This window comes from Rhea americana, unplaced genomic scaffold (assembly GCF_003343005.1).
Source record: "Rhea americana isolate MKP2758 unplaced genomic scaffold, rheAme1 scaffold_162, whole genome shotgun sequence".
Taxonomy (NCBI): Eukaryota; Metazoa; Chordata; class Aves; order Rheiformes; family Rheidae; genus Rhea; species Rhea americana.
Window position 1 is genome coordinate 1,469,910 of NW_028185728.1, and position 12,536 is coordinate 1,482,445.

Sequence of the window (12,536 nt, forward strand, 5' to 3'; positions counted from 1 at the left end):
CTTGATTGAAGGGCATGTGACTATACCATCAATTTCATGATATATTTACTCTCCTTTAAAATGTATTTCCTATAGATTAGAAAATGTGTATTATATAAAGATATTCTATACTATAGAGAAATAAATTACTGTTTCATGACTCAACATCCCGGTGAAAACACACTCTCCAAGTGGCAAATGATAATTTCAAATTGTTAAAGAAGAACGTTTGCTACATGAATGACTTTTTGACACTACATTGATTTGATGATTACTTAGGTGTAGCAATTTTCTGAGAGGCAAGATTTCCAACTAAAGCATTTGAGGAGCTTTGCCTTTCTAGTCTGCCCTGTAATCTCCAGTGCTARGGACAATCCAAGGAAACATTTAAATCTTCACTGAGTCTGAGCCAGCTGGTCCCTGACAGATTGGGGAGGAGGGGTGGGAGCGATTTTATTGTTTTTTGACATTCATGATATAGGTTCCATGATGAATCTGAGTGCCAGAGTGTTAAGAGCCTTAAATGCATGTCATGGGCAAAGCCTGAGTCAGAGAGATAGAAACAGAGGACAGGCAGATTTCCCCATTTATTCCCTAAATGAGGAGCAGAGACAGGAGACCGAACTTAAGGCCATGCTTAAGAAGCCGTGGGAAGCCTTAGCAGACACTGATGACACACAGATGTGAAAGCAGTGTTTCAACYGTCCTGCTCCTCAGCTTGGGTGAGCATGCTGAAGCACCCACAGGGCAAGATACTGGCATTTCAGTACCTGCCTTCTGCTCTCATCTCTGCCTTGGTGGCTGGGTCTAATTTGTCAGATCTCCAGGCCCAGGGTGTGTAGGATCCAGGATTATGCTGCTCTGACATGTGGAACAAGGAGTCCTCAATGGACTTTTCTGGACTTGCTTTGTGTCTGAGAAAATAATCTTGGGTATGTCTTGACATGATAGCTTCTGCCAAATGCTGAAGCCTTATCACTTGCTTCTTCTGCCTGTCTCTTGCTTGCCAGCCTGCCTGGCTGAAGCTGGGGCTGGGTGTCCAGTGTGCAGTTTGGCTGCTCTGTCGTTTCACTAAGAAGTTAAAAGAAMAGTAAGGTTGAGTTTTGTGATCTTCTTGGTACATACAGCAGAGGGCTTTTCTCAGATGTACCATTTACTGCACAGTTACAGCATGCAGGAGGGTCTCGGAACATAAACCTTGCCATGTCTGTCCCTYAGCATCTCCCCAAGCCACAAGTGACCTTCAAAACAACATGGAGGAGGCAGGTAGAAGCAGCTAGAAGTCATCATGATAGGGTTTGTCTCTTGTCCTGCCTTGGCTAATTTATTGATCACCTCTGCTATAAAAATGTGTTTTCTGATTGCTGCTGAAGTTGGCAGGGACTGAAAGATGACAACTATATGTACTATGTTAGCATTAACTTTCTGTGAACGAGCTCAGATAAGCATTAATGTGCTTTGGCGCTGTGCTTCCATAGGTGCGTGGGCTCCCATGGGTATAGACATCCTCCTGACTTCCTAGCCCAGCAGAGTTGGTTGCCCTGCACTAATAAGAGGAGGACCTTGTTTGGAGTGCAGCCAAGACTGTGTAGCTCAAACTGATCTTACACCATACTGACACTGCCATCCTCTCGGGATCTTCWGATCTAACTTAGGCAGCTCAGTGAAAGCAGAGGAATGGTAGAGAGAAGTATCTGTCAGTTATCTTCCCTGATCATGTCAAAGAAGGAAGATACATTTGTGATTTGTAAGGTTTTTATTTTAAAATAAAGGAAATTAAAAAGAAAAGTAAAAAGACRTTTCTTTCATCGTTAAGGATTGTGTGAAACAAAACACAAGACTGCAGACATCTCTAAAAAGTTGGCTCTTAGTTCTTTAGAGTGGCAATGCATAGCATACAAAATTGTTAGAGCCACCAGCACCCCTAACTGCCCCAACCCACCCCAAACCACTGTTTATTTCTAGCCAGCTTCTCAGTTGCTTTGCTTTCCCCTGCAAAACCACAAGGCTAAGACATGTTCTGAGGAATGGTAGAGCAGTTTTCACCCTTGAAGGTCCAGATGGTAGGAAAGCAAGCACATAGCCGCTGGGAAGGCCTGCCCAGCGAGGTGCAGACATCACGCCATGGGGCAGCTGGGCCATCGTGGAGCCACAGCAGACTGGTTTCCTGAGAGCACTCTGCCTTTGTTGAAGCCTTGAAACTTTCGTGTGATGTGCGGGTGATTTGACGCCCATCCCAGGGAGCACAGCACGTGGCCAAGGCCTCAAACCAAGCAGTGTCTCAACACCCACCAGTTCCTCCAAGCAGGCAAAGGGTGTGCTGCTCCACTCTTAGCTCATGTTTCCCACCTCTTTGCTGTGATAGCAGCCTGGCTTGTGTTTTGTCCTGGATGCTAAAGCAGTGCTTGTAGTAGGAGGACTGTGCCTGCTCTGCCCTGCACAGATTGCAACCCCAGCTGCACAGAGAAGTGGAAAAAATAGCCAGTAACAGCACTCAGACCCTCCATGCTCTGCTCTCTGTTCTGTGCCTGCTCTTCCCATACATGTCTGTCTATTGTTGTTTCTTTTCTGTAATATCTGCTTGCATATTGCACCTGCCACCTCCATTGCATTTCTAGGCTGCTCAGCCAGCACTGATGCCCTCTGTATGGCAGCCACTTGCCAGCAACTGCATTGACTAGAACGGTGAGCTCAGTGTGTTGTGTGTGTCTGGACCCAGAGGGTGAACTGACGTGAATTCATAGAGGAGCATCGCTGCTTGTGCTTGAACAAAAGGGTCCTTGTGCTCTGAACTACCCAGAAACATGAAGGTTTTTTGAGGAAACTCTGATGTGGAATTTCCCTTGCTGATGGCATTGAGAGGGCAAAGCTGTAGATGGAGGTGAGAAGCTTTCCTTCTGTCACAGACCGTCTCTGAACTGTTTTGTCTCTCTGCGTTAGAGACATTGCTTCATGGGCAGGCTGTGCAGGAATGATATAGAATACCTTAGCTTTACATAGCACCTTTCATTAGAAGGGACCTCAAGGTACTGATAYGCACCCAGCTTTGAAATGCAACCAGCTACACAGCAGAACTCCTCCCCAGCTCAGGATGGATTGAATATAACAACTCGTTTTTCTAGGGTCTTAGGGTCATCCCCTGTAAAGTTTTAAGGTCTTTTCCTTCCAGAAGCATCTTTCTCTCATACCTCACAACAGTCCGTTGATACCCATTATTACCAAAGTTACTCACTTGGTTCTGCATCTTAGCCTGTCATTGCAGGATACCAGCCCAACTATGATATTTACTCCGTCAACTTGAATTGCATACAAAGAGAAATCACAAACTCTTCAGCCATAATGATAAGTTCCCTAAGGTTTCCTGGAGGGAGTAAGGGAGGAGTTAACTCAGAGCAGAATYCTGCTATATTTTATACAGGCCCCAGTAAGTCTGACCCTCTGCCAGAATAGAGTCAAGATTAAAATTAGTCTGACAATACAGCTTATCTCCGTTGTGCAGGAAGAAAGGTCTCCCAAAATTTATTGTAGCCTTGTTATCTCCTATGTTTGGTCCCACAACCTTGTTGAGAAGCATGTTTGGCTCTTTGTACAGTATCAGTGTGAAAGACTCGTTCATATCTTTTTTGCGGTTGACCTGAGCATAGATGAAGTAGTTGCCGCTCGCCATGATTATCAGGTGACTAGGATCGTCCTTCACAAATCCATCGCAGTGTGTTAAGTTCCAATCCCAGGTCATGTTATCTCTAAGGTTAGATGGTGAGGAGACTGAGGAAAACAGACAAAAAGGGTATGGCGATTAACTCTATTTAAGGACAACTTTATTCTCTATGTAAGTATGCTTTTTTACTGTTTTCCATTGCACATCTCTATCTCAACTACCTTCCTGATATTTTCTGTTACCTTTTTGTTATTATTACTCTTTGGGATTTTCTTGAACTTCAGAAGTGCTAGGAAGGGGTCTGAATCCTCAAGTACCAGTAAAGGCTTTGAAGGACCCCCAGTGGCAGGGGTCGCTTAGAGGGGCTYACTGCATGGCCAGGTTAGGTGCCAACAGCACCCTGGGGAAAGGGAACTTTCATGGCTCAGGATCAAGTCTGAGCTGAGCTCTAGTAGGAAATAATTCATGAGCTGGATCTGAGGATGATGAAGGTGGTTACAATAACCCTCTGCTTGTTGGCTACTGTGGCCTGTGGCTGTAGTCCTTCATGAGAGCTGAGCCTGTGGGATATCCTCAGGTTTTCCCCTCGCTGTACAGAGTGAACACATGCTGTCGGTATTAAAGCTAGMGGGGTTGTTACGGCCCTCGCTGTGCGTACGAAGAAGGACCCAACAATACACGGCAGTGTTGGACTGTGCATACCTTGAGGGTGGGCATTTCTGCAGGACCTAATGCAGTGGGGCCTTGCCTGTGGAGTGGATTAAATACCGTGTGAGGATACCAGGCTCATAGCACAGTGCTGGCCAGCATCTTGAGTTATCAAACACAACTGTGTCTGTCGAGGGGGGAGAAGGGGCTCCCATCCTGTCTTGCACAGTCAACAGTCACTACCTGAAGCTTTATGCAGGCGGAAGTATTGCATTGATTTAATTAAACCTCTCTGAGCATCTAAGCTGGCACTTTGGATGTTACCTTAGGACTGCTTTACGCTAAGCTTGCAGAACTAACACTTGGGAGAAGGGAYGCCCATTTTCTGAAAGAATTTGATCCACCATCACCAAGATGCAATAAATCTCATCCCTTGCAATGCTGATCATACTGAGCCTTTACAGAGAGGTGCACTTGGCTGATTTTAAGGTCGCTAGTTTGACAGCCTTAGGTCCAGAGCTGAGGAAATATCTTTGTYGTAGCCACAGTACTATATGGGCTGCAAATTTCTGTATTCCGAATTTCTGCCTGTCTATGGACAAGGTGTTGCCAAATATGAGAATTACACTGCTGTGTTACAGCTATCTGTATCACAGTGTGAGTTTAACAAAATCATAAAGCGGTTCTAGTATCTCAATACTTACAAGACCCATGGGCCCAGCATGTCCCTGGTGCCTGTGGGAAGAAGCAGAGCTTGGTCATTCTTTTTACTGTGACTTCTTAGTCGAACAGGGAGCTCAGCAGAGGAGATTTGTTATTGCAGGCACACAAAGAGCATTCTCCCAGAAAGGGAAATAAACCTTTTATCCATAATTACAAACAATTGCTGCTTTCAAATATGAGTGATGATTTGTTATGAAGAAACAGTTGTGGTCCAGCAAAGTTTTAAATGCTTAAAATTTATCAGCATTCTTAATATCTGCTTTGGTGATATTTCCACAAAATAAAAAGCCAACTATCGGCATTGCCTAGAGGAGGGCCTCCTACGTATCAATGCTATGAGGCAGGATTTTGCTTCCATCCCTGGATTCACCTCTCACAGAGTGCCACAGTGGGGTGTCTCTGGAGATGGGCTTAGCTTAAAGCCAGTGCCTTCACACCAGGAGCTTTCAAGTGTCGTACTAATGCACTCGCATTAAAACCATGAACCTTTCCTGCTGTGCATCATGGTTCAACAGCAGTTAGCCACCAGGTCAGCATGTGCCAGGGCAGCCTGGGCCAGCACTCATGGCAATGTTTGAATGCATTGCTCCTCTGTGACACTTTCCACGTGGAGAGCAGCTAACGTGTGTGGATACAGCTGCTGCGTTTTTTGAGGTCACTCTGGGCCTCTGCACCCACTGCACAGGGAGGGAGAAGGACGCATGGAGGGCTCAAGAGATTTTTGCAAGGTTGCACCTGATATTGTCGGCAGACTTGAGATGATAGCTTCAGACTTTTTAGCCCACTTCTCTTTAACCGCTAAAGCATGCTTAGCCCTTTGGATGCTCAGAGTACTGGTTGTAGCACTTTATGGTCCTCTGCCGAGCGCTGCTTCCAAGAACCCTTTCAGCCCAGGGAAGGAGGAGGCTTCACAGAAGCCCAGGTGATAAATTGTCAGTGGCAATAGACTTCGGTATATTCCTGTGAGCCATAGCTCAGTGTTTCTTTCTGGAAGTCACGCTTCTCTGGCACACTGAGTTTGGAGCTATGTTCACTGACTGGACAGAGCCTCGAAAAAGCAGATCTGGGATCAGATTGCAGGCGTAGGAACCCAATTCTTTCTCACATCCAGTGGGAGGCAAGCTCTGAACTGTCTGGATCACTATGAAACTGTGCCTTGTCTCCTCCTTAGGAAGCTGCTGTCCTGCGTGCTGGGGATGTTGGCAGTTCTTAGCAGGGAATGTTTTTCATTGCCTGGCCTGACCTTCTGTAATTAATGTGAACCTAAGAGACTAACGGCAGTTCTTTTACTTACCGAAAAAAATGTTTTTCTGCAATATGGAAAAAAAAAATTAAAGAGGGGGAGGAGTGGAATGTGTGTGAAGTGCTGTGTGCATTTTTGTGCTCATCACCATGTGATCTGCCATCGGAGAATTGCAGCTGTGGTCACAGGTTGCAGAGCTTCTGCTTCATAGCTCCAGYATAGATGGGAAAGAGTGTGGGAGGGGGGCTAAAAGTAGCAAAGCAATTAAAAAAAAATTAACTGCTTGCTATGTGATAGTGCTGCAAGGGGCAGATCACACTCCCCTCTGGTGGGAATTTAGCAGTCTTCATATTTTATAAAAAACAAGTAGTGTCTTACACGATCAGTCCTCAAAGGTGTTTGTGATACCATCATGCCGCAAAGATCTACCAGCGCATGAGAGCAAGCCATCCTGTCTCTTAACCAAGAGGATCTTTTTCCATGTCCCCTTCCTCCCTTAAACAGGAATTGCAAGGAGCTACATCACAGTGGGGTATGTAAACCAACATCCCAAATTAGCACTTGGATCCTCCTGGAGACTGATTTACAGTCTGGAAACCAGAAAGTAAAACCCTGGACCTCAGTGAGCCAATCTCTTGTCTCATGCCTCTATTTCTGGCTGCTAGTGTACATACAGATATAGAAAGTGGGGAAGAAATTGAACTCAGCTAATGAAATGCAGAAGACAACTTGACTCAGCGACGGCTATTTGGACTACACTATGTTAACACTTGGTAAAATCAAGAGTGAGAAGGCTTAATGCCTGCTGAATTGACGGACTCCTAAGCCCTGCCTGTCCTGGAGCATCACTCATACATACTGCATTGGGAGAGCTAATGTCATTGGTACAGGAGAGGAGCAAAAGAGAATGGAATAAAAACTGTTTTCTTGCCTTATGGAAGTGAAACCAAAGTACTGAAGACATTTCCCCAAGGGACTGGTGGAAATGCCATCAGCTGAAACCTTGGAAAGTAAAGCACTGGCTGTCGCAAAAGATAAAGAATGACTATGTTGCAGTTAGCTCATGGTATAAACACAGCAGTATTGATCATTAGGATTAATGTGTTCCCTATTCTTTAGACTTAGGAATTTTGCTTTGTCCTTACCTGCTTATGATGGAGCACACAGAAGACTATAGGAACCAGGACAGAAATCACAGTTAAGAGAAATGCTGGTGCATAAGAAGCCACTTGACTGCAGGAGAATTTCCTTTTCTGTGGAATATTTCCATTTTCTAGCAAGCTTGGTGCTTCCATGATGCTTATCCTTGAGACAGCCAAAGGTGAGGAAGCAAACAGCCAGAAGGTGAAAAAAGGCACTGCCAGAATTCCTGAGCTCTTGATTATCGAGACGGAGCATCGAGACGATTATATGCTGGAGGTGTCCCCGCGCTAATAAAGCCAAGAGGAGGAGCCACGGGGTGTTTCATCACTAGCTGGGGCTGAAAGGCAGTGAGGTAGCGTTTCCTCATGATGCCGAGACAGAGAACTTTCTTTTGGCTTCCAGCCCAGAAAGACCAAAATGAAACTCAGGCAGCAGGCACACTACGAGAGCTTAGATAAGCACTCCAGACTTTCTCATGCAAGGAGGTAATTTCACAAACTCTCTCTTAAACACGAAGCAAAAGGACCAGGTACCGGCRTAGATGTTTCTGATTGCTGCATGTGATCTGCTTATGTGCCCAGAGGCAATGTGTTTTTCATGGTCGAGGGATTGGCACCGGATTAAATCTGTTTCTCATTTTGWCATGGGAGATCTGAGCCTTGATGACGGAAGAGCATTTTTGCAGTTCCCTGAGGACATGATTCATGCAGTCAAAGTGAAACTACTCGAGATTCCCAATCAGACACATGTGAAAATATGACTGCAAGCTAGTGYTGCTGTGGGAGCTACAAACGCAGCTTCGGGGCAAGTGGAAACTTGCGCGTGCAACTACTATTTCAAACTACTAAATTTGAAATGAGACAGTTTGTTGTCAATATTTTGACAACAACTAAAATATTTTTTAGTTTTGCCCTTTCCATTTTTTCTTACTTTCAAAATTCATTACTATGAGAACAAAATTGTATTTAGTAATTGCATGGGGGAGGCAAAAAAAAAAAAAAAAGGCAAATGGGCATGAGGGCATGAGAAGAAAAAAAAAGGAAAATCAAACAAAGCCAAAAATGAAAATAAATTCGATTCTTAAGGTTAGAAGTAATTTTTATTCTTAGCTTTTGCAAAATCTTTTGAATCTTATTTCAACAAGAAAAAGTATTCTTGATTGGTGTTTATTTAAAAATGTTCTAATATACAAAGACCTTGCCTGTAGATCTCTACCAGCTCTGCTGCAGCCTCTTTGCAATGCATGGGGTACATGGAAAATGTCCTTTATACAGACTATGCTTTTATTTACTCTGTCAGCTCAAAGCCTGATAGTGTGTATTCACATGCAGCAGAGTGTGTACATTTATGTAAGTGTGTATATAAATATATATGTGTATATATGTGTGTATCTGTGTGTATGTACAGGTATGTGTAAGCGGGGTTTTTTAATCGTTTGAAATACTGCGAGTACAGAATAATCCCCGAGGATCATCCCTTTCCTGTTGCTCGTTATTACTGCGTCGGTAAGTTTGCCGTGTCTTTGTGGAGGAGTCGGAGAGCTCGGGGCAGAATTTCAGCCCCCGGCAGTCTGGGAGCGCAGCCAAGGGAAGGGGCTGAGGCACTAAGCGAGGATGAAGCCGAAGCGCTTCTCGGAAGAAAAGGCATGAGGGAATTACTCAGGTGTATCGTTGAATCTATCATGTTACCTGGCTTTTTCTGTATCTGGGAAGTGAATGCACGATTCCTATTAAGCGTAGTTTAGCAGTGATGTATTTTCAGCTGACAGAGTAAATAAAAGCATATTTCCATTTATGTCCCTGCAGGAGAACCCTTCCTTGGCAAGATCCTTCTAGAGATACACTCTCTGCTAATTGGCAGCTGATGGCTAAGCTCTGGCTTGCAGAGGTGACATAAGTGAGCAAGTTTTTCTTGCAGGAAGGCCAGGCATGCAATCGGGGCAATCACCTGGGTTTGCTCCCGGTGACTTTGCTGTACTTGCCGCAGCTGCGCAGGCTGTACGCCCGAGCAGAGGCACCGCGTGGGTGATGTCAGAGAGCTGGAGTAGTTTCAGCAGAGTCCCTCCTAGAAAAAGCAATTAAGAACTTGGTTGACACGCTGCTGGCAGCCTGTCAGCAGACTGCTGTTCCTGTAAGCAGAATGCTGTTCACCTTCAGCCTCTGTAACGTGAGTCTCCCCTGCTCCTGGCCAGCTGATAGGAAGGAGGTGGGAATGACCACCCCTGCACGAGGTGTTTCCTCTCTTTCTTAAACAAACAGCTCTTGGGAGCCGTGCCCAGGAGAGCGGCTGACAGGCGAGCTGTCCCTCCTAGCCCGACCAAATGCAGTGGTCCTGCCAAAAGGGTGGACCAGTGGGATGGCAAATACATGCCACTGGCTGCAAAGGAGGACCTGTGGTCTGGGCGGTGTTAGRGCAGAAAGCCTTCATCCTTCAGGCCGGTTTAGAAACCCTGCTTTGACTGGAAAACACCGTCAGCCTGCAGCCCTGGACACTAGGGTCATCACTTGCTAAACTYGCGGCTTTGACTACAAAAGAAAGACCAAAATAAGCTTTGTTTTAAAACATGCGCATGAGACTTCTTGTAACATCTTATGTAGTGCAGAGGCAGCAAAGGGTCAGGCCTTCATGAGATCAGGAGTTGAGCAACCAGAGCGAACGGGAATCTGTTTGCTCTCTGCGAGCCAGTGGCGGCTTGCATGTGCCATGGCATCAGTTCCTGGATTATTCACCATGCTGCCTCTGGCAGAAACCCTCACACTAGGGTGAAAAACTGTGAAGTGTGATAAAAATTAGTTCCAAGAATCTCAAAAGAAGCATATAAAGAAAAATAAAAACAAGAAAATATCTCAACAACAACCAAGATTTACCAACAGCAGTTTCAGCTCCTTTTTTTGTTTCTTGTGAAACAACAACAAAAACAAAATTATTAGTGACACTGTGTATAGAGCTCAAGGGCACAAAATGTCAATGCCAGTGCTCCAAATTTGCCAATTACTGAGTTGAAAATAAGCTTAAAATGGGAAGGATCATGCAGCTTCAGGAATGGAGTGAGGGCTGCCCTACCCACCAGCTTTTCCATTCCTGCCCAGCCTCGAGCTGTAAATATCCGTATATAATATTTACGTATACACATTGCACTCAGTGGAGGTGGAGCCCAGCTAGTGGTAATATTTCTCGTTATTCTTATCATCCTTTTGCTCTTATCGTGCAGATACCCATGTGTGAACGCAGTAGTTTCTGTGCACTGAAGGACTGCAGCCAGGGGTTATAAATCTCTCTCCACTGAGTTATGCGAAAATAAGTTGCCTGGTGTGCGCTGGGGAGAGCAGTGACGGTGCCGTAGAGAYGTGCTGCCACCCGGGGGGTTTATCCCGCGTTTAAAACCAAACCAAAACGAAGTCCAGCAGAAGAGAGGACACGGAGCACYGCGCTGTTTGGGCTATTTTTCTTGCTCATTTCTGGGCTCTTCTCAAAAGCAGTTTCAGCTGCTTTTCATCAGAATACGGTTTTGCAACAGGCCCATAGAGCAATGTGGCACCTGCCATAGGCCATCCTCATCCTTCCCACTCTTCCACTTCTCTCACAGCCTGCCAGAAGGAATAGAAACAAATTCAGTAGAGAAATGAGCACCTTCCATAGAAAGGAGCAGGATGAGCCTCCTCCCTTCTTTTCTTCTCTCTGTTCCCCTGCTTTTTCTTTCCCTTTTTTTTTTTTTTTTTTTTTTTTACAAAGCTGCAGCTGCAAAGGCATGAAGATAATCTCCAGCATTTGAGCTTTCAGTATTTTGGCATGCCCGGGTGCAGAAACTTGACTCTTGGCCAGTTTTCCAACATACAGTATCTGCTTGGGTGATTAGAGGCGAATGGGAATTTCACACACTTGGCCGTGCTGCTGGCCTCGATTTCCCTGCCAGAGCACAGCCCTGAGGCCACAGCAATCTCCTGGGCTGGGTGCAGGTCGAGGCTTGTGGACCTGCTGCCCTGTAGCTGCGTGCTGAGCAGGGAGCTTTCCATCACCCTCTTGGCATCGGTCGCGAGCAGAAGAGTGAGCGTGTTTTTCCGCATGGCCGCTGACGCAGGTGGTGGACCGTGCTCCGCAGCCCAGGCAGCCTCAGCAGCTGCAGGACTTGATACGCTTTTCACTGTCAAACATGTCGCTACCCAGAATAAGCGTGAGCTTTGCTTAACTCCAGGGTAAGCTTCCCAGTTAGTTTGCAGTGATGACATCGGTTGCTCCATCATTTCTTTGTAGTGCAGCCTATCTTTACATGCGCTTGTGGGAAGGCTGGCGTGTTTTCAGGTGTCAAAGCTTTCCAAGGGTTTGAGAGAGACTTAAGAAACACAGAAAAGCCCTGGTGAAGTCTCATTTCCACTGGCAGCATATCCTGGCGGCCAGCCCAAACATCTGCACRTGCAGCTCCTACTGAAGCTCGGTAGGAAGCCCAAAAGGCATGGTGTGCATTTCTTTCTGGTAGCTATGCTCACCGTGTGTAGAAACTGTTCTTTAAAATGTGAGCAATCTGCAATGAAATTAATGTTGAAGAGCCACTGAAAACACCYAATGCCTCTCTCTGAAGCAGGTTTTATTTGCTCAATAGCCTAAACATCGGTAATTTCACACTTGACAGTGAAAATGTCTGGTTTTGATTAGGCTGCGCTGAAGGTCCAGGCCAGGGTCTGTAGAAGTTCAGTGGGGTGCTTTTTACTCTGAACAGCGTGTTTCAGACCGGGGCCATAGAGAAGACAGCCCAAATCTACCCAGTCTAGCACTGTGCAGGGCTGCAAGACAGAAGAGCCAASTGGGAAGTGGGGGCAATTGGTGCAAAAGGTGCTTCGTGTGTCGGTCGGTGTTGGACAAAGGGCCAGGCTGGGGTTAGGAGTACAGCAGCAGCAGTTTTCAGAAAAGCCCTGCATGCTTGCAGCCAGGGCGTTTCCCATTGCAGTATTTTTCAAGAGCTAGTTCTTTACCCAAGTACAACAGACACGTTGTCAGCTTAGCAAAATCTTCCTCCTTAAACTCTCTTTGCAGTCTCYCTGGGGCACAGCCTTCTCCTAAACTTTTGTAGCTGCTCTGCTTTTTTTTCTTAAACTGTTAGTAAAGCAGCAGCACTTTCCAGAGTTGCAGCTTGACCAAACCCTGCGC

At 45.8% G+C, this 12,536-nt stretch overlaps 1 protein-coding gene across 1 annotated transcript; it reads right to left on the reverse strand.

Moving 5' to 3' along the window:
• Positions 1–1,795: 1,795 nt before the first annotated feature.
• On the reverse strand, positions 1,796–7,602 carry LOC146598494 (uncharacterized). Its single transcript, XM_085300206.1, has 3 exons — positions 7,397–7,602; positions 4,990–5,020; positions 1,796–3,744 (listed from the first exon to the last, which is right to left on the reverse strand). The coding sequence occupies exons 1-3, from the start codon at positions 7,544–7,546 to the stop codon at positions 3,383–3,385; spliced, it is 543 nt and encodes a 180-aa protein (XP_085156332.1). The 5' UTR covers positions 7,547–7,602; the 3' UTR covers positions 1,796–3,382.
• Between the last annotated feature and the right edge of the window lie 4,934 nt (positions 7,603–12,536).